The sequence below is a fragment of the Hemiscyllium ocellatum genome, chromosome 17 (assembly GCF_020745735.1).
Source record: "Hemiscyllium ocellatum isolate sHemOce1 chromosome 17, sHemOce1.pat.X.cur, whole genome shotgun sequence".
Classification (NCBI taxonomy): domain Eukaryota; kingdom Metazoa; phylum Chordata; class Chondrichthyes; order Orectolobiformes; family Hemiscylliidae; genus Hemiscyllium; species Hemiscyllium ocellatum.
In genome coordinates this window covers 62,877,648-62,896,331 of record NC_083417.1, presented here as the reverse complement: position 1 = coordinate 62,896,331, position 18,684 = coordinate 62,877,648, and the positions used below count along the sequence as shown (strand labels likewise).

The following is an 18,684-nucleotide window of genomic DNA, read 5'->3' as shown; positions in this document are numbered from 1 at the left end:
GTTGGGATTGGAACAGAGGGACTGGAGGGCTGCGCGTTTGAGGGCGAGAGGTTGGAGTGGGGGAGGGGGGTAGACAGGTTGAGGCAGTTAATGTCTCAGCGGCAGTTGGAAATGAAGAGGTCGAGGGCAGGTAATAGGCCAGCGCGGGGTGTCCAGGTGGACGCAGTGTGTTGGAGGTGAGCGAAGGGGTCCTTGGAAGGTGGGCGGGAATCCTGATTGTGAAAGTAAGCTCGAAGGCGGAGGCGACGGCGACGGAAAAATTGTTCGACATCACGGCGTGTATTAAATTCATTGATGTGTGGACAGTGGGGGATGAAAGTGAGTCCTTTGCTGAGGACTGATCGTTCGTCCTCAGTGAGGGGGAGGTCTGGAGGGATGGTGAAAACTCGGCAGGCTAGGAGCTGGGATCTGGGTGAAAACTCGGCAGGTGGGAGAATTCACTGATTATGTTATTTGCTTTCTCGATGCAGCAGGAAGTATAGATGAATTCAGTGGTTAAGAGGCTAGTTTGCATGATGGACACAACTGTGTTCACAAATCTCTGTAGTTTCTTGTAATCTTGGGAAGAGCTGTTGCCATACAATGCTGTGATGCATCCTGATAGGATGTTTTCTAGAGTGCATCTATAAAAATTGATAGTCTTTATGGACATGCTGAAATTCCTCAGCTTTCTCAGGAAGTAGAGGAAAGTTCCAAGTACTTATTGATTCTGTGAAGTTAGGCTATGAATTCCCAGGTATGTGACCTTTAATTAAATGTTGTATGCCCGGGAACTCCTGTCACTTGAAATGAAAACGCCAACTTCAAGGGCTTTTTCTCTCAGGTTGGGTTTGCACACAATCAGGAAAAGTTCCAAGTCGGGAGCAAACCATCAGCCCCTCATTAGGTTCTAGTCTGTGACTCATGCCCCAGTATCTATTATTCTAATATGTAAAAAACATCCAGAAGCCCTTGTTTAGATTCCAATGATCCTGAGGGGGTATTAAAAGTAAGGGGTAGGTCATTTAGAACAGAGTTGAGGAGAAACTTCTTCACCCAGAGAGTAGTGGATATATGGAATGCTCTGCCCCAGAAGGCAGTGGAGGCCAAGTCTTGGATACTTTCAAGAGAGATGGATAGAGCGCCTAAAGATAGTGGAATCAAGGGTTATGGGGATAAGGCAGGAACAGGATACTGATTGTGAATGATCAGCCATGATCATAATGTATGGTGGTGCTGGCTCAAAGGGCCAAATGGCCTACTCCTGCACCTATTGTCTACCGTCTATTGAGACAAATTCAGAATGCCCCGACGACTCCTTTCTGGACCAGAATGGGCATCGACCAAGATAATTAGTAACAGTATTAGTTTCAGTTCACTAGTTGCCAGCACTGACCTTTGTTGCTGCCCAGTCAATCCAGCCCTTTCCACAGGGGTCAATATTGATGAGAACCATCCCCTCAACCATATCTGGGAAAATCAGCTGGAAAAAATAAGATAGCCAAGTGAATCCAATGTGGTAGATAGAGTCTAACAAGACAGAGGGGCTAGTGCGATGCAAAGGCAAGCCAGACATGAAGACGTCAAAATGAAAGGGATATGTCAGCTCGACACGGTAACAGCAATGTAGCAGAGTTAAAGAGTTATAGAGTCATAGTCATATAGTACAGAAACAGATCCTTCAGTCCAACTCATCCATGTTAAGTTACCCAAACTAAACTAGTTCCATTTTTGTGAAGTCATCTTGAGAACTAAGTAAAATTAGCAACAATATGAATGAATAAACAATGCATTTGTCTGCAATTGCTTTCTCCGCTATTTTAAAAAAAAGGATTAGTGCATTCAAAATGAACAACATACCCTAAAGAATTTTAATTAAAAAACATCCAATACTACTCCCATATAGCATGGTTTCAGTTAGCATATTACATGGTAGAAAGGCAGAGGGTGGTCATATAATTCAGCAAGCTAACCTGTCATGCTTTGGTTATGAAATGCTAAACATAATTTAAAAAGCAGAACGTGCTGAAAATGCCCAGAGAGTGAGTCCGTCAATCAGCACCTGAGAGAGAAAGGTGAGGTAAGAGTGCAGAGCAGAATTCTAACCCATCACCAGAACAAAAGGATGACTTTACCAATTCCATAAACATATGCTCAGACTATTACAAAGCTAGCAGTGAGTTATAAACATGACAGCCCATTTTTGGGATTATGTAACACAGTATAACCTTGGGCTGGAGCTGTGTTACACATTGGTTAGTATGGCAGTATGTAACTGCAGAATAACACAGAATTAACAGGGATATATCTTCTTCAAACTGGGTCTCAGCCTTTTCCCTGTCCATTGGTGAATACAGTGACCTATGCTCAGCAGTACAGACCAGAAACAACTGGGTTCAACACCGTTTCTGTTCAACTCACTAATCCAAGTCAGGACAGTGATCTTGGGTCTCTCACTGGCTCTGGGAAATGGGAATGAGAAAGACTGAACAAGTAAAACAGAAATAATTGTAAATGAATTTTACAAATCCCTAGAACCCATCTTGCCAACTTCAAAGAAATGATAGAGCACTCACAGCAAATTTGGCGAGGATATAAGCTCCGGCTCCCACTCCGATCCCAACAACACTTTTAAATCTACAGGGAAATAAGACATTAGTGTTCAAATAAATTGTTAAGCAGCTGGTCTGCCACATCAGTTTACATCCAAGATCACATGACCAGTGCCCAAGAGACACACTTGCATTTGAGCTGCATACATATGTCCCTAGCAAGTATCCAAGTGATAACCCATTATGCCAGCAAGTACCTGATCAATCTGTGCATGTGTGTCTGTACCCCATCCAGCATAACCGCCTTACAGGAGTAGTCAAGAGTGAGGACTGCAGATGCTGGAAACCCAGAGTCTAGATTAGAGCGGTGCTGGAAAAGCACAGCAGGTTAGGCAGCATCCGAGGAGCAGAAAAGCGACATTTCGGGCAAAAGCCCTTCATCAGGAAAGACCTTACAGGAGTGACCCATCATACTAACTTCAATAAATACCATTATTAAGTGTCGTGTCCAAATGACACAAACTGAATTGTTTTCTTTCAAACTATAATGTTTTCTTATATGTGCTCTTGATGGATTTAAAATAGCTTTTACTGAACGCAGAATGGATAAGATGGGTGCACCTAGAAATATCCAATAACTGCCAGGACAAAATCTAACTCATCTTCTCTTGGGAATCTCACATCTCTCATTTGCATGAGCATTTTAGTAAAACTCGTATGAAGGAACAATCCAATCAGTTCTAAACAAAGGAAATCATCGAAACTCATGACTGAAGTAGCACTAACAGTCTACAGCAAACTCCTACACAAATAGCAGCTATGGACAGGAGACGTCAAAACCTTTAACCTTGTTAATTTGAATTGTTATAGAATCCCTACAGTGTGAAAACAGGCCATTTGGCCCAGCAAGTCCATATCGACCCTCCAAAGAGTAACCCACCCAGACCCATTCCCCTACCCGATTGCTCCACATTTACCCTGACTAATGTACCTAACCCATACATCCCTGAACACTATGGGCAATTTAGCATAGCCAATTCACCTAACCTGCACATCTTTGGATTATGGGAGGAAACACATGCACACACGGGGAGAATGCGCAAACTCCACATAGACAGTTGCCCAAGGCTGGAATTGAATCCGGATCCATGACTCTGAGGCAGCAGTGCTAACTACTAAGCCACCATGCCACCCAAGTTAGTTTGAATAATTTGAAAAAGGAATGCCATCACAACTGAAAGTTCTAAATTTTGAAGATCTTTAACTATTTAGATTTTATTGTCACATATATTCAAGATTTTTGCAACTGTAACTTCTTTTTATTCTATTTTCTCCCTTATATGCTTTTGTGTGTGTATATGTATATTGTGAAATTGTCACCCAGATTTGAGTATGAATAAACTCTCTTGAATAATCCTCTTTTTATAACCCTAAAAAGAGTTTGTTGCAGGTTATTTAAAAATTGGATTTCACAGACAGAGGGTCTGGAGGTAACATAACATGACCTACTTCAAAAGGGAAGAGAAATAAAAATAGGACAGAAAAATTAAAACTTACTCGATTGTGGAAAGAAAAAGATTTCTAAAAATGCACCTTATCCCTTTGTCCATGAAATAAGTAAAAACATTTTATCCTTTGCCTTTTCTTTATCCCTCCCTGACTCTTCATTCCATCCAATTTCACCCCAGCAACTTGCCCTTTGTGCCATTCCTACCCAAAGAAATGCTTCCAGCTTCATGTGTGAGAACTCTTAGTCTGCTGACAATTCCCATACAAGGGCCAGGCACATCATCTTTAGCAGTAGAATTAAAGTGAGAGGATCTTTGACGGAAGGCAGGCCCAGATTATGCTAATTAATACCAGCAACTACAGACAGTTTTTAAAATTGCTTGAAACTCTAAAGATTGGGACCTATACTGACTGCTGCAATGGAATGATACTGGCCTAGGGTGTAAACTCAGATCCAGCTTCTGGTGTATCGTCCATTTAAGCTGTTTTTAAATCCATTTTAAATGGGTGACCCTGATTTTAAAACAGTGACCCATGCCTCTAAATTTTCTCATAAAAGGAGATATACTATCTACACCCCCACTGACAAGAGCCCTCAAGATCTTATCACTTCTTACTGTACTAATGTCCAAGGAGGTGACAGTCTCATCTGTCCAACTTTCCTTCATAATTCAGAGCTGTTATTCCAGTGATTAGTCTGGTAAGCCTTCTCTTAAATGCTTTGAACGTATTTACATCTTTCCTTAAGGTGACCAATAAAGATGGTATCACCAACACTCTACATAACTGAAACCTACAACTTTTGTATTCAATTTCGCCTACAATAAATTATAACATTACATTAGCTTTCCTGATTACTTGTGCCTGCATACTAACTTTTTGGGATTCAATCACCAGGACACCCAAATTCCTCTGCATCCCAGAGCTCTGCAATCACTCATCATTTAGATAATATGCTTCTTTTTTATCCATCTTGCCAAAATGGACAGTTTCACATTTTCCCATAAACAGTATTAGCCATTTTTAATCAATTGATATGTCTGTAGCCTCTTTTGTCCTCTTCACAACTTATGTCTCTACCTATCTTTGTGGCATCTGCAAACTTGGTAATAATACGCTCAATCCCTTCATCCAAGTTATTCATTTAAATTGTAAAGATTTGAGGTCTCAGCATTGATCCCTATTGTGCAACTACTTGTTACATCTTCCCAACCTGAAAAAGACCCATTCATTTCAACTCTACATTGTGTTGGCCAGCCGATCTTCCATACATGTCAATATGCTACTCTCTATACCATGAGCTTTTACTTGCTGCAATAACACTTGATGAGCCACTTTATCAAATGCCTTCTGGAAATCATGGTACAGTACATCAACCAATTGCCCTTTATCCACAGTGCCACAATGTACTCAGAGTAGAAGGGGACATGGGATGCATTGGCTGCAACAGTGGTACACTTCCCAACTTTAAGGGCATTTAAATGGTCATTGAATAAACATATGGATGAAAATAGAATAGTATAGGAGAGGTGGACTTCAGATTGGCTCCACAGATCGGTGCAACATTGAGGGCAAAAGGGACTGTACTGCGCTGTAATGTTCTGTTCTGTGTTCTAACTTCAATCTGCACTTCTATGTTTATGTTTATGTTCTAGACTAGATGAGCTGACCAAGCACTAAAGGTGTGGAGGACAAGTTTTCAGAATGTTAGAGATGTTTCTAAAACAGTGCATTGGTGAATCATGATAAAGCATGTACTATTTTGGGTCTCGTATTACATAACGAAAAAGGACTAATTCTCAATCTTGTTGTGAAAGAACCTTAAGAAGTGACTAATCACAACATGATAACATTTAAATTATGCTTGAAAGTGATGTAGTTAATTCTGAAGTAAGGGTGTTACATTTGAATTAGAGAAATTATGAAGGGATGACAAATTGGCTGTGCTGGATTACAATAATTCAACAAAAGGAATGACTGTACGTCGGCAACGATAGTCTTTAAAAGAACTATTACATCACTGGCAGCAACTATACATTCCTTTAAGATGCAAAAACTCAAGGAAGGTCAGTCAACGATGGCTAACTAATGGGTTTAGTCGATTTGAAGTGGATAAATCTACAGGCTTAAATCAGATCTATTTCAGGCTGTTGAGGGAGGAAAGGAAAGAGGTAACAAGGAACCTGGCAATAATTTTGAACTCCGCTCTGGCCACAAGTGAGATGCCTCAGGAGTGGAGGGCTGCTAACATCACTATAAATACCTAAAAATAGGACAAAGGAAGTAATGGAGTTGAGATACAAATTAGCCATGATCAAATAGAATGACAAAATAGCTCAAAGGTTTGAACACACTACGCCTGATGCTATTTCCTGTGGAAGGGCTTCATGTGAAACAATTTATCATATGGATTTGAAAATGAGTTACACAATACATTGGTGTTGAACCCAATTTCCAGTGGAACACAATTCATTATTAAATAGTCATTATGGACATGGCGAAAAGGCAGAAACACTCAATGGTGGGGCCTTGAGCACTCAATCTCTAATCTGTACATTGTAAAATTACTGTGTACAATTCTGGTCACCCTTGTATAGGAAAAATGTTGCTAAACTAGAGAGGATGCAGACAAGATTTACAAGGGTTTTGCTGGGACTGGGGGGTTTGAGCTTTAGGGGGAAGCTGAATAGGCTGGGTCGTTTATGCCTGGAATACTGGAGGCTGAGGAGTGACTTCATAGGAGGTTTATAAAATGGGCATTGGCACAAGTAAATAGCCAAGGTCTTTTTTCTAGGGTGGGAGAGTTCAAAACTAATGGGCATTGATTTAAGGTGAGAGGAGAAAAATATAAAAAGGATCAGAGGGTTAACTTTTTCACACAGACTGATGCGTGAATAGAATGAGCAGCCAGAGGAACTGGTGAATGTGGGTACAATTACAACATTTAAAAGGCATCTGGATGGGTATTTAAAGCAGGGTTAGAAAGGTATGGGCTGGCAGTTTGGGATGTCTGGGTGGTATGGACGAGTAGGGCTAAAGGGTCTGTTTCCATGTGCTATGAATCTAAGTTGGTTAAGAGCTGGAAAAAGGTCAATGACTTCAAAAGGGGACAGTTATGATTGGGAATCTCAACAACTCCTGATTCTAGTCGGACACATTCTGCATGTTCTTAAAGGACTAGACAGAACCTGAAAAAGTGACACTGAGCTATAGTGTTACTTAGAAATCCTGGATGCTTAGCAACAAAAAGTGGGGATCTATAACTTACAAAAATGGTCTGTGTTGGGTGGGAAGTTAAAATATCAGAAGTCTGAAACTAAACTTCCAGTTTTCTAGAGTATATAGAAAAGCCAGCACCCAGCACATTCACAGGAGGGAGGTTGGCAATTTAATTATAGTAAATCATGTTATTAATATTTATGAACCAATATAAACTTAGTCCTGGTTAGCTTAGGTTCTAAGCCTCAGGAACCCAGTGACTAAACAGGTGAGAACTGTTGGACCCAGAGCCACTTAGTTACCTACATGATCCTGCTTACTCCTTCATTAACAAATGGTGATGGGATACCCTGTGACACGGTACGATCTTTACCCCAGCATTAGCCTGAACTGTCCTAACTCCAGTATCCTAACTGTCTCTAGACATTGACTGTCCCCAATCCAAACTTCTAGATCTCCGCCTTCACTGGCCTCCCTGATGCTGCCTGAATTCAATCTTTGCCCAGCCACTTCCCGTTTTCTAGAGTTTGCTCCTACTCTGAAAACGATTCCCTGGCCTACTCTGGCTTCCCCAAATATTCCTGGTTCTGAATTCCAGATTTTCTTACATGACCTGACTTTGAACCAGAAATCTCTATTCCCAATACATCCTTACCTCCATACTAACACCACCATATAGCATTCAATAAATACTGAGTGTATCATAACATATAATTAAAGTTACAGGACTCAAGGCAAAATTATACTGTATACAAGACAACAGTTAATATAGGACAACTCACCCAAAATGCTGAACTACACTTGGCAACATAGCAGCCAACTGGTCCATGGTCGGGAACTGGTACCTTTGTAAAGGACACACATATAAAAGCAATTAGTGACAAGAATACCTTCCATACATGAGATGGCATAGATGGAGGAACTTGAGATAACATAATAAACACCTATGTATTACCAAGGTGACAAGAAATCCTGGAGCAATAGCTTAAATTATCATTCAACTATTTCACTAGATTATACATTGATCATTTGCCAAAGTTAATGTGAAGCATTGGGACAATCCCACCCCAAAGAAACTATAGTATGTAGGACTGAGCATCACAAATTTCCAACAATGTACTCCAAGTTTCAAAAACTCTATTTCACAGAGATTGATAACTTTGCATATGCTTAATTTTGCATAATTATCAGATAGATAATCAAGGAATGACATATAGGAAAGTGTGCCACTGGTGACAGAGGCGAAGTTTGGACAGGCAGCCGGAGTGATTGTGTATGCAGACACCTAATTTACAGTGTATAGTATATCGCAAAAGTGACAAGTCATTGCATATCTACAACTTGGTAATCTAACCACGGGCTTTATTCATAGAATAATGGTCACTGAAGAGTGAATTAATTACAGGACACAACCTAATCATCGGGTTTAGATAGTTTATATAGATAAAATAATGAATATTGAGAAGAAAAAGGCCAGCACGATCTTGTTTCTTTTGTTTTGTTTTAATGGGATGTGGGGGTTCTTGGTAAGTCCAGCATTTATTGCCCATTCCTAATTACCCGTGAACTGAGTAGCTTGTTAGCTCACTGCAGAAGGCAGAAAAGAGTTAGCCACATTACTGTGAATCTGGAATGACTTCCAGGCTGCACCATGAAAGGATGGAAGATTTCCTTCCCTGTGTGGTCAACCAAATGAGTTCTTACAAGTCAGTGGCAGTTTCATGACCCCTTGCTGTGATTAGTTCATATGCCAGATTTATTATTAATTTAAATTCCAACTCTTGCAGGGAAATTTGAATCCATAGTATTGGTCTGGATCTCTGGGTTACTAGTCCAGTGATGCTGCTACTCTATCACCTCCTCCACCATGTAATACCACCATCTGTGTTCTCCTTGAAGTCACACGTTGACCTAATGTGTTCAGATACCCTCATTTCTTCATCAATGCTGGGTCAAAATCCTGGAACTCAGCACCTGTCAGCATTTTAGGTGGGCTTATTCCACAAGAACTACTTAGGAAGGTCCACTGCCACTTTCTAAATAAACACTAGATCTTGCACATGACTCTTACATCAAAGAATTAATATAAATGAAGGAAATTTGGGAGCCACTTACAAGCTGGTGTCAAATCAAAAGGTTCAAATGGGTTACATGTGGAAGAATGGATACTCTAAGTGAAGTACGACTAGAATGTAACAGAGGAGAGTCAAGAGGATGGTGCTGAAAAAGCACAGCAGGTCAGGCAGCATCCAAGGAGCAGGAAAATCGACGTTTCGGCCAAAAGCCCTTCATCAGAAAGGAGTCCTTCATCCGCATTCCTGATGAAGGGCTTTTGCCCGAAACGCCAATTTTCCTGCTCCTTGGATGCTGTCTGAACTGCTGTGCTTTTCCAGCATCACACTTTTGATTCTAATCTCCAGCGTCTGCAGTCCTCACTTTCGCCCTGTAACAGAGTGGAGGTTATGAAATCTAGAGAGATGTTTGGGCGATTTGAATGTAACTTCATTCAATTTTACACTATGGGCTGAATAAAGAATGGTAAACTGATGTGGATTGACACAATATGTCAGTGGGACTCACCCTGAAGGAAACTGCGAGGCATTTGTCTGCTGACCTGGAGCATCGATATGGCACACAACAAAATGCTTGGTGATTTCCTGCATATCCTCAAAGTTGAAGAATGTATTGAAGCAAAGTTTATCTGAAAAAAAAATCCATAAAACTCAGTGGTTTTAACATTGACAGTTCCTGAAGGTACTGAAAGATTGAGAAAAGCACTTGGTCAGTAATAGTGGATCAGAAGAAACAAGACTAATACAACCTCAATCTTATTCCCACACAGCTACAACACTTCTGTACCACAGAAACTGGATAGAATTCAAACAATTCATTCCTCCTACAACCACACTTAATCCCAAAGTTCCTCATTTTGGCAGTTGGTAACTAAAGCTATTAAAAAGTGTGACCAGCTACATCTGCCCCATCTACCTATCCTCTAAATCAAACCAACACCAAGGGCATCCAGTGACCTAGTCCTGGAGTTATTTTATGGAACGTGAGCTTTGTTGACTGGGTCAGAATGTATTGTCCATCTCTGGTTGTCCTTGAGCTGATTCTTGAACCACTGCATTTACCGTAGGTGAACCCACAATACTGTTAGAAATATAGTTCCAGAAGTTTGTACCAGTGATACTGAAGGAACAGTGATATATTTCAATGACTGGCTTGGAGGAGAACTTGCAGCTGATGGAGTCTCCATGTATCTGCTGCCTTTGCCCTTCTAGTTGTTGGGGCCTTGGGTTTTGAAGGTGCTGTCTAAGGAGCCTTGGTGAACTCTGATGTGCGTATTGTAGATGGTGCACACTGCTTCTTCTGAAAATCAGTGGTGGAGGGTGTAGATGTGTTGCCAATCAACTGGGGCACTTTGTCTGGATTGTGTCATGGTGCTTGAGTGTGATTGGAACTATACCCATCTATGCAAGCATGTAGAGTATTCTATCACACTTCTGAATTATGCCTTGTAGATCATGGACAGGCTATGGGGAATCAGGAGGCGAGTTACTTGCTGCAAGATTCCAAGTCTCTAGCCAGTTGTTGTAGCCACAATATTTATATAGCTAGTCCAGTTCAGCTTCTGGTCATGGTGTTGATAGTGAAGGATTCAGTGATAGTAATTATATTGAATGTTAATGGGAAATGGCTGGATTCTGTCTTGGAGATGGTCATTGTGTAATGTGAATGGTACTTTAGTTTCAATGCTATTTCTCCTAATGCCCTCTTCTTACTCATATTTTCCAGAAGACCAACCTTCTACTCCCAAGAAGTGCAGACCACTTCCCTTCTAGACTCCGAGCCAGGAAAATATATTAACTTCAATTGTAAACAAACTTGTCTCTTCAAATACCATACCCATCCCCTCATATTTGCTATCACTATCTCCCCTCCTTCAAAAATGCTGGACACCTTTGACTTGTAAATTATTACTATATCTCTGATCTCACTTTCCTCTCCAGGGTCAATGCATGTTGTTATCTCCCAAATCAGATCATATTCCCCCCATCCCTACAATTCTTTAACTCTTCAAATCAATCAGATTTGCAAACCTTCTACATCACCAAAATTGTTCTAATCAAAAACACATGAAGTATAATTGTGACTGTAATGAACTATCATTCTCAAAATATTCAAATTCCTTGTAGCATTCAACGGAATTAATCACACTAATCTCCTACACATTCTGGAGGCTCTACTATTGGTTTTCCTCTTTTTTGTAATTTATATGACACACCTCAGGAACATCATTCCAATACTTGACATTAGGTTCCAACAAATGAAAAACAATAGAGACAGAGACAGATCAATGTGTTTCATCACTAGGAACTAGGAGAGGTGACTTGGTTGAAGAATACTTGTAATTATGTACACTGTTGAGTTGATTGATACATCAATAAATTTGATATGAGCAGGCTGCCACCACACTGGGATGGTAATGGATCCCCATGGTTGTCAGGTCACCACTCAGTATCTCAACTCCACCAGGAAAGCCAACAAACCTCCTAGCAAATTCAGCAAGTCTACATTTGAATAATTGTGGTATTACAGCATCAAATCTATCAGCAACATGAATATTGCAGCTCCCCCATTGCTGGGCCAGCACTTCACACTCTATAACTCATCCACAGATTTAATCAATAAGCACATCGACCTGGACCCAATATACCGGCCACTGCAGTGGACAGCTGGAACTGACAACCGGAAGCGGCAGATACAAATCACTAATAAATGTCGGAAGAAGCGCTTCACAGGAGGCTCCCAAGCACTGAGGATATCACCTAGCCAGGGGACGAAACGTCTGCAACACAAATTCCCAGCTTGGCGAACAGAACCACAACAACGAGCACCCGAGCTACAAATCTTCTCACAAACTTTGAAGAGTATCTGCGTCCAAGAAACATTTAATCACCACGCTTAACCAGCAGCATGCCATCAATATGATCTGCATTCAAGAAACACATCTTCCAAGACATGAATCCAGGAGATATAAGAACCTATTAATTGTTAAGTACAAAAGTACTTCAGATGAATTAAAATACCTCCGTTTTCAAGGGAAATATTTGACTGGAGACATAATCACAGGATCCATCTCTATCAGCAAGAAAATGAAAGTGGTCATGGTCCACAGAGGATCACAAGCTACTCTGTCATTAGAGAGAAATGGCTCATGGTGAAATTAGCCCAAGGATCACCATGCTTCAGACAAAGGTGCAACGATGAAAGGCAGGGTCTTCAAGATGACTTCTGTGGGTACAGGATCTGAACCCATGCTGCTGGTGTCAATCTGCAGCACATGTCAGTTGCCCAGTAAACAGAGCCAAGTTAACTCTCAATACAAGTTTAAAAAATTGTAATTTTTCTCAGTATTATTCTGAAGTATGTCTTCCAAGCTGATTTCAGTAAAAGGAAGTCTTATACCATGTGGAATGCTCCAGGAATTCTGCAGCAGTTAACTTGGTCCTGTCTTCCCTCGTACTTATCCACCATTTATAAGGCTCAAGCCAGCAGCTTGATGCAACACTTGCTGCTTGTTTGGATGGGTGTAGCGCTAATAACACTCAAGAAGCTAGACATCATCCATGGAAAAGCAGCCAACTTGATTGATACTCCGTCCATCATGTTGAACATTTACACCATTCACCACCAACCCTCGGTAGGAGCAACAAGAATCATCTTTGAGATGCACTGCAACAACTTGCCCAGGCTCCTCCAACAACACCTTCCAAACCCATGATCGCTACCCCTTACAAAGGCCAGGGTTGTAGATGCATGAAAACATAACCACGTGCATGTTCCCCTGCGAGCCACACACAATCATGACTTGGAACAATAACACTGTACAGAGTCAGAATCAAAATCATAGAACTCGCTTCCCTCACCAATGTGTGGGCATGTCAACATTACAACAGCAACTACAGAGAAACCTCAATTATCTGGCATTCAATTATCCAAATTTTGGATTATCTGGACAAGACCAGTAGGTCTCATGTCTGTCGTCTGCAATGTGTTAGAAAGGATTCTGAGGGATAGGATTTATGACCATCTGGAAGAGCATGGCTTGATTAAATGCTGTCAACACTGCTTTGAGAAGGGCAGGAATGCCTCACAAACCTTAGAGTTCTTTGAGGATGTGACTAGAAAAGTTGATGAGGATCGAGCTGTGGATGTGGTGTATATGGACTTCAGCAAGGCATTTGATAAGGTTCCCCATGGTAGGCTCATTCAGATGGTCAGGAGGAATGGGATGCAGGGGAACTTAGCTGTCTGGATACAGAATTGGCTGGCCAACAGAAGACAGCGAGTGGTAGTAGAAGGAAAATATTCTGCCTGGAAGTCAGTGGTGAGTGGTGTTCCACAGGGCTGTGTCCTTGGGCCTTTACTGTTTGTAATTTTTATTAATGACTTGGATGAGGGGATTGAAGGATGGGTCAGTAAGTTTGCAGATGACAAAGGTTGGAGGTGTCGTTGACAGTATAGAGGGCTGTTGTAGACTACAGCGGGACATTGACAGGATGCAGAGAAGGGCTGATAGGTGGCAGATGAAGTTCAACCTGGATAAATGCGAGGTGATGCATTTTGGAAGGTCGAATTTGAAAGGTGAGTATAGGATTAAGGATCGGATTCTTGGCAGTGTGCAGGAACAGAGGGATCTTGGTGTGCAGGTACATAGATCCCTTAAAATGGCCACCCAAGTGGACATGGTTGTTAAGAAAGCATATGGTGTTTTGGCTTTCATTAACAGGGGGATTGAGTTTAAGAGTCGTGAAATCTTGTTGCAGCTCTATAAAACTTTGGTTAGACCGCACTTGGAATACTGCATCCAGTTCTGGTCGCCCTATTATAGGAAAGATTTGGATCCTTTGGAGAGGGTTCAGAGGAGGTTTACCAGGATGCTTCCTGGACTGGAGGGCTTATCTTATGAAGAGAGGTTGACTGAGCTCAGACTTATTTCATTGGAGTAAAGGAAGAGGAGAGGGGACCTAATTCAGGTATACAAGATAATGAGAGGCATAGATAGAGTCGATAGCCAGAGACTGTTTCCCAGGGCAGAAATGGCTAACATGAGGGGTCCTAGTTTTAAGTTGGTTGGAGGAAAGTATAGAGGGGATGTCAGAGGCAGGTTCTTTACACAAGAGCTGTGAGAGCATGGAATGCGTTGCCAGCAGCAGTTGTGGAAGCTAGGTCATTGGGGACATTTAAGAGACTGCTGGACATGCATATGGTCACAGACGTTTGAGGGTGCATACATGAGGATCAATGGTCGGCACAACATCGCGGGCTGAAGGGCCTGTTCTGTGCTGCACTGTTCTATGTTCTAAGATTGCAAGGTCCTGATGCAAGGCTAAATTAGTGTAATCTGTCATTCGATAACCCATACATTCGATTATCCAAACAAAATACTCCCCGCCCATGTCATTCGCATAATCGAGGTTCCTCTGTATACTTCAAAGTACTTCATTGGCTGTAAAGCATTTGAAACCTCTAGTGGTCGCAAAAGGTACTAATGGTGGAGAGAGTAGCCCAGAGCAGACAGATTGTCTGTCCCCTAACACCAAGATCACTTGTTCTATACGTCAAGATTATATGTGCCACATACAATCTGTGTCTGTATTAGGTTTGTACTTCAGTGTCTGTGCCAGTACATTACCTCCTCTTTTTAAATATAAATCTTCCAAACAAGCAGCATTTACCACCCAAAAACAGGACAGTAAGTGTATGTGGGAACACCACCATGTGCAAGGTTCTTTTCAAATCATATTTTTTCCTGATTTGGAAATGGATCATTGCCACTTTGTCAAAGCTTTGGAACTCACTCTCAAAAAGCACTGCACATGTACCTTGAGCACATGGTTCGCAGTGTTTCATGAAGGCACCTCACAACCATCTTCTCAAGGGCCATAAGGTACAGGCAATAAATGCTGACTGAGTCCGTGGAATTAATAAAAATGGACAAAGTTTGTGAAAAGATTTGTAGCTCGGGTGCTCGTTGTTGTGGTTCTGTTTGCCGAGCTGGGAATTTTTGTTGCAGCTGTGAACTGACAACCGGAAGAGGCAGATTGAAACCACTATAAATGCCAGAGGAAAGATCACAGAAACACTCACAGGAGGTTCCCAAGCACTGAGGATGTCACCTAGACAGGGGACGAAACGTCTGCAACACAAATTCCCAGCTCGGCGAACAGAACCACAACATTAAAAATGAACAGTAAGTTTTCCTGTCGCAGAAACAGATGATTGTTTGTTTTAACTGTACCCTGTTACGGAATCCAGCATTCCACTGATGTCTGTATCTTAAGTGAATTATGTTTATACTTATGTTTCATGCTCAAGACTTGGCTTTGACGAAGCACTATACTTCTGATTTTCCAACTCCATCTGCAGAGATTTCAAGGTGACCTCCACTGGCACCACACATATCATATCAGCCCTATTAAAAAAATAAAATGCAGAACCTGTTATCTGCAGAAACAAGCAATTAAGGACAACTCCCATTGGCTTCATGACCCTGGTCTATCATTGTCATAATCCTTTAATGAGTTACAATCCTCACAGTAACAAATCAGTCGCAAAAAGCAACAGATCTCAGTGCTCTGCATCTTAATAAGCTTGAAGTTCAGGCATCATTTTCTGGCTTGCAAAGCTGGATATCCTACTTTATAAAACACATATACAGGAAGAGAGCAAGAACAGGAAGAAAGACGCCTCCAATTGTAGGTTAGCCTTTATGTAAAGCCCCCACAGTCACCTTATAAGTAAAGACACTGACTCTACCACAGTTCAATCGTAAAGGTCTGATTGAAAACATTTAATCACTCCACTATGGGTAGCCATGTTTTCAACTGCCTGCGCCCTTAAATCTGGACACCCCTCCCTGAACCCCTCTGCCTCTCTACCTCACTTTAGGACCTTCTTTAAAAATGTTGACCAAGCTTTCACTCTTCCACCCTCTATGTGGCTCAGTGTTAATATCTTGCAGTGCCTCCATTAAGTCTCATGGAACATTCTGTCATATTAAAAAGGTGCTAGGTAATAACAACTTGTGTATTTGTCCTGTGGACTCCCAGGGAAAATCTTAGTCATCACTCTGCACTGCAAATGGATTCTGGGCTTCCACTTCTGGGTCCTGCTTGACATTTTAAAGGCCTCTAATCTTGGCACAAATCCTTAAAAATCTAAACCTTAGCTGAGCAGTTTAGCAGGATAATTTGTAGTTTTTGCAGGTTCACAAATAGTAACGTTGGTATCAGAAGAATTGAGGAGTTTGATTGCTGAACTCTCTTGCTTTACTTAATCCTTACTCAGTTTTGCTCTTATTGATAAATCATGCAAAACGGTTATATGAAATTATGATGACATTTGTTCCTTGGACCATGTGACCCATTGAGTTGTGGCATTTTTCCATGCGACACTTTTGAAATGGAGCACCTTTGAAGCTACATTCTCTGTGGTGATTTAAACAGTTCTGACATCTTGAATGCTCAAAAGGCATAATATTTTCATTTGTATCAGTATTGTCATTGAAGATTTCCTCCCCCATTTATAGAATACTTAAATCTCACATCTGCAAGCACACCATCTCAGCATTTTTCCCATTATGAACACTTATGCCCACTTTTATGATGGCGCTTAAGTAAGTCAACCTAACATTTCAAAAAATATATTCATAAGCAGGACCTGGGCATCGCTGCTGTGACTGAGCGTCAGTGGTGGAGGGAGTGGATATTTATGGATGTGGTTGCCAATCAAGTGGGTTGCTTTACCCTGGTTGGTGTCACGCTTCTTGGGTGTTGGTGGAGCTGCGCCCATCCATTCAAATAGAAAAGTATTCCATCATACTCCTGACTTGTACCTTATAGATGAATGACCAGAGCGAGGAGCAAGGGGCTGAGCTGGTTGGAGGTGGAAGAGGATGAGATAAAATCTCTAGGAATACATCCAACTAGAGTTTGAAAATTAGGTTTGCTAAGATTACTTTGTAAGAATAACGGCACAAGAGATGGTCATGGTGTCAAGACTTCCTTTGTGGAAGGAATCCACATCACAAGGCCTCCATAATAAGATACCAAAAGGTAAGGCTATCCCTTAAACATGAGTCATGATGGTAACGGGCATTACAGTTCATGCTTTCTCTTGTGTTTTCAGTTAATGTTCACCACAAAGATGGCTACTCAATAAGTATGTGTTTCTTATGAATCTAAGGTTACTTTATGTTAGAAATGAATGGAATAATGTGTAAAGAGTCACTAACAACCCACGTACACTCCAGGAAAAATAGCCTAGATACCCACTGATTATCCTTCATGTCTCGAATCAGTAAAACTCTTTTAGGAATACACCTTGACTTTCAGGTTAAACAAGTTTTTTAATATGACAAATCTGTATAGAAACAGTGAAATGAGCAGAAAAACTAAATTTCATTACTACTTCAACCTGTTCTCTGCCACACAAATAAAAATGTTTTAGAATTCTAAAGAATCTTTTTCAGAGTTCCTAAACTGCATTATTTCATGCCTTTGTGCTCAAAGCGCTGCTTCGGTGCAACGGCATAGAAGTACAATGAAGAGTTGTGGGAAATCGATCAAGTTTGGGCAATACAAAAATAGAACTCTACATTTAAGAGATTATTTTAGAGGAAATTCCAAATCATTTCATACATAAATGGAAAGTTCAAGGTCCTTGGAACAGGCTCAATATCAAATCTACTTGAAATCTGACAACCATTGGGCAACTCCAGGCCTCTCACTTCACCTCCAAGTCAGAAAACTATTAATCTCATAAACGAACAAAGATTTTATGTACCATTAACATAATGCTGATAGATAGAACTGCACCTTTACTCCTACATAAGCATTTAAGGAAAAAGGCAAAAGGAATTTTTTTCAGAAATAGCAGACCAAATTTTTGTGTAGATTCACAAAAAAAAAGACCTCTCCAAGATTCATTTGGACTTTTAGTCTTTTCATACAAAATTAAGGTTCACAGTGTATTTTGAGAGCTCTAATTACATGAATGAGTCTGGATGAGAATATAGAACAGTTAGAAGGCTCGCCTTGATTCTCCAACACAGCAGCTCAATTCCCAATATAACAATTCCCTAAACTTCACGGATTCAGCAACCCATGCCAGCCCTCCCATGTGCCTTTAGATTGATCATATTGTTTTCATGTGCCTCACATCCCCTTTACCACACATTTCGCCTCCATTTCGCCATGTACCCTCCATATCCACTTTCTCAGTATGCACTACTTATCACCTACCAGGGCCATGCAACAGCAATGTGAATTATTTTTAAATTGTTGGAAAACATTTATACTTTTAATAATCTAAGAAAACCCTGTACTCAAAACACATTCTCAGTGATTCCAGTAAA

The 18,684-nt window shown here is 40.9% G+C and overlaps 1 protein-coding gene across 9 annotated transcripts in view; it reads right to left on the bottom strand.

Annotated features, from left to right (window-relative positions):
• ndrg4 (NDRG family member 4) overlaps positions 1–18,684 on the bottom strand; it is a 174,740-nt gene that overhangs the window by 50,440 nt on the left and 105,616 nt on the right. For all 9 annotated transcript variants that reach the window (XM_060837822.1, XM_060837828.1, XM_060837823.1 and 6 more), the window contains 4 exons: positions 9,840–9,960; positions 8,042–8,104; positions 2,556–2,616; positions 1,376–1,462 (listed from right to left, as the gene is read on the bottom strand). In XM_060837822.1, coding sequence (XP_060693805.1) covers positions 1,376–1,462; positions 2,556–2,616; positions 8,042–8,104; positions 9,840–9,960 — 332 coding nt within the window. The remainder of the gene's footprint in view (positions 1–1,375; positions 1,463–2,555; positions 2,617–8,041; positions 8,105–9,839; positions 9,961–18,684) is intronic.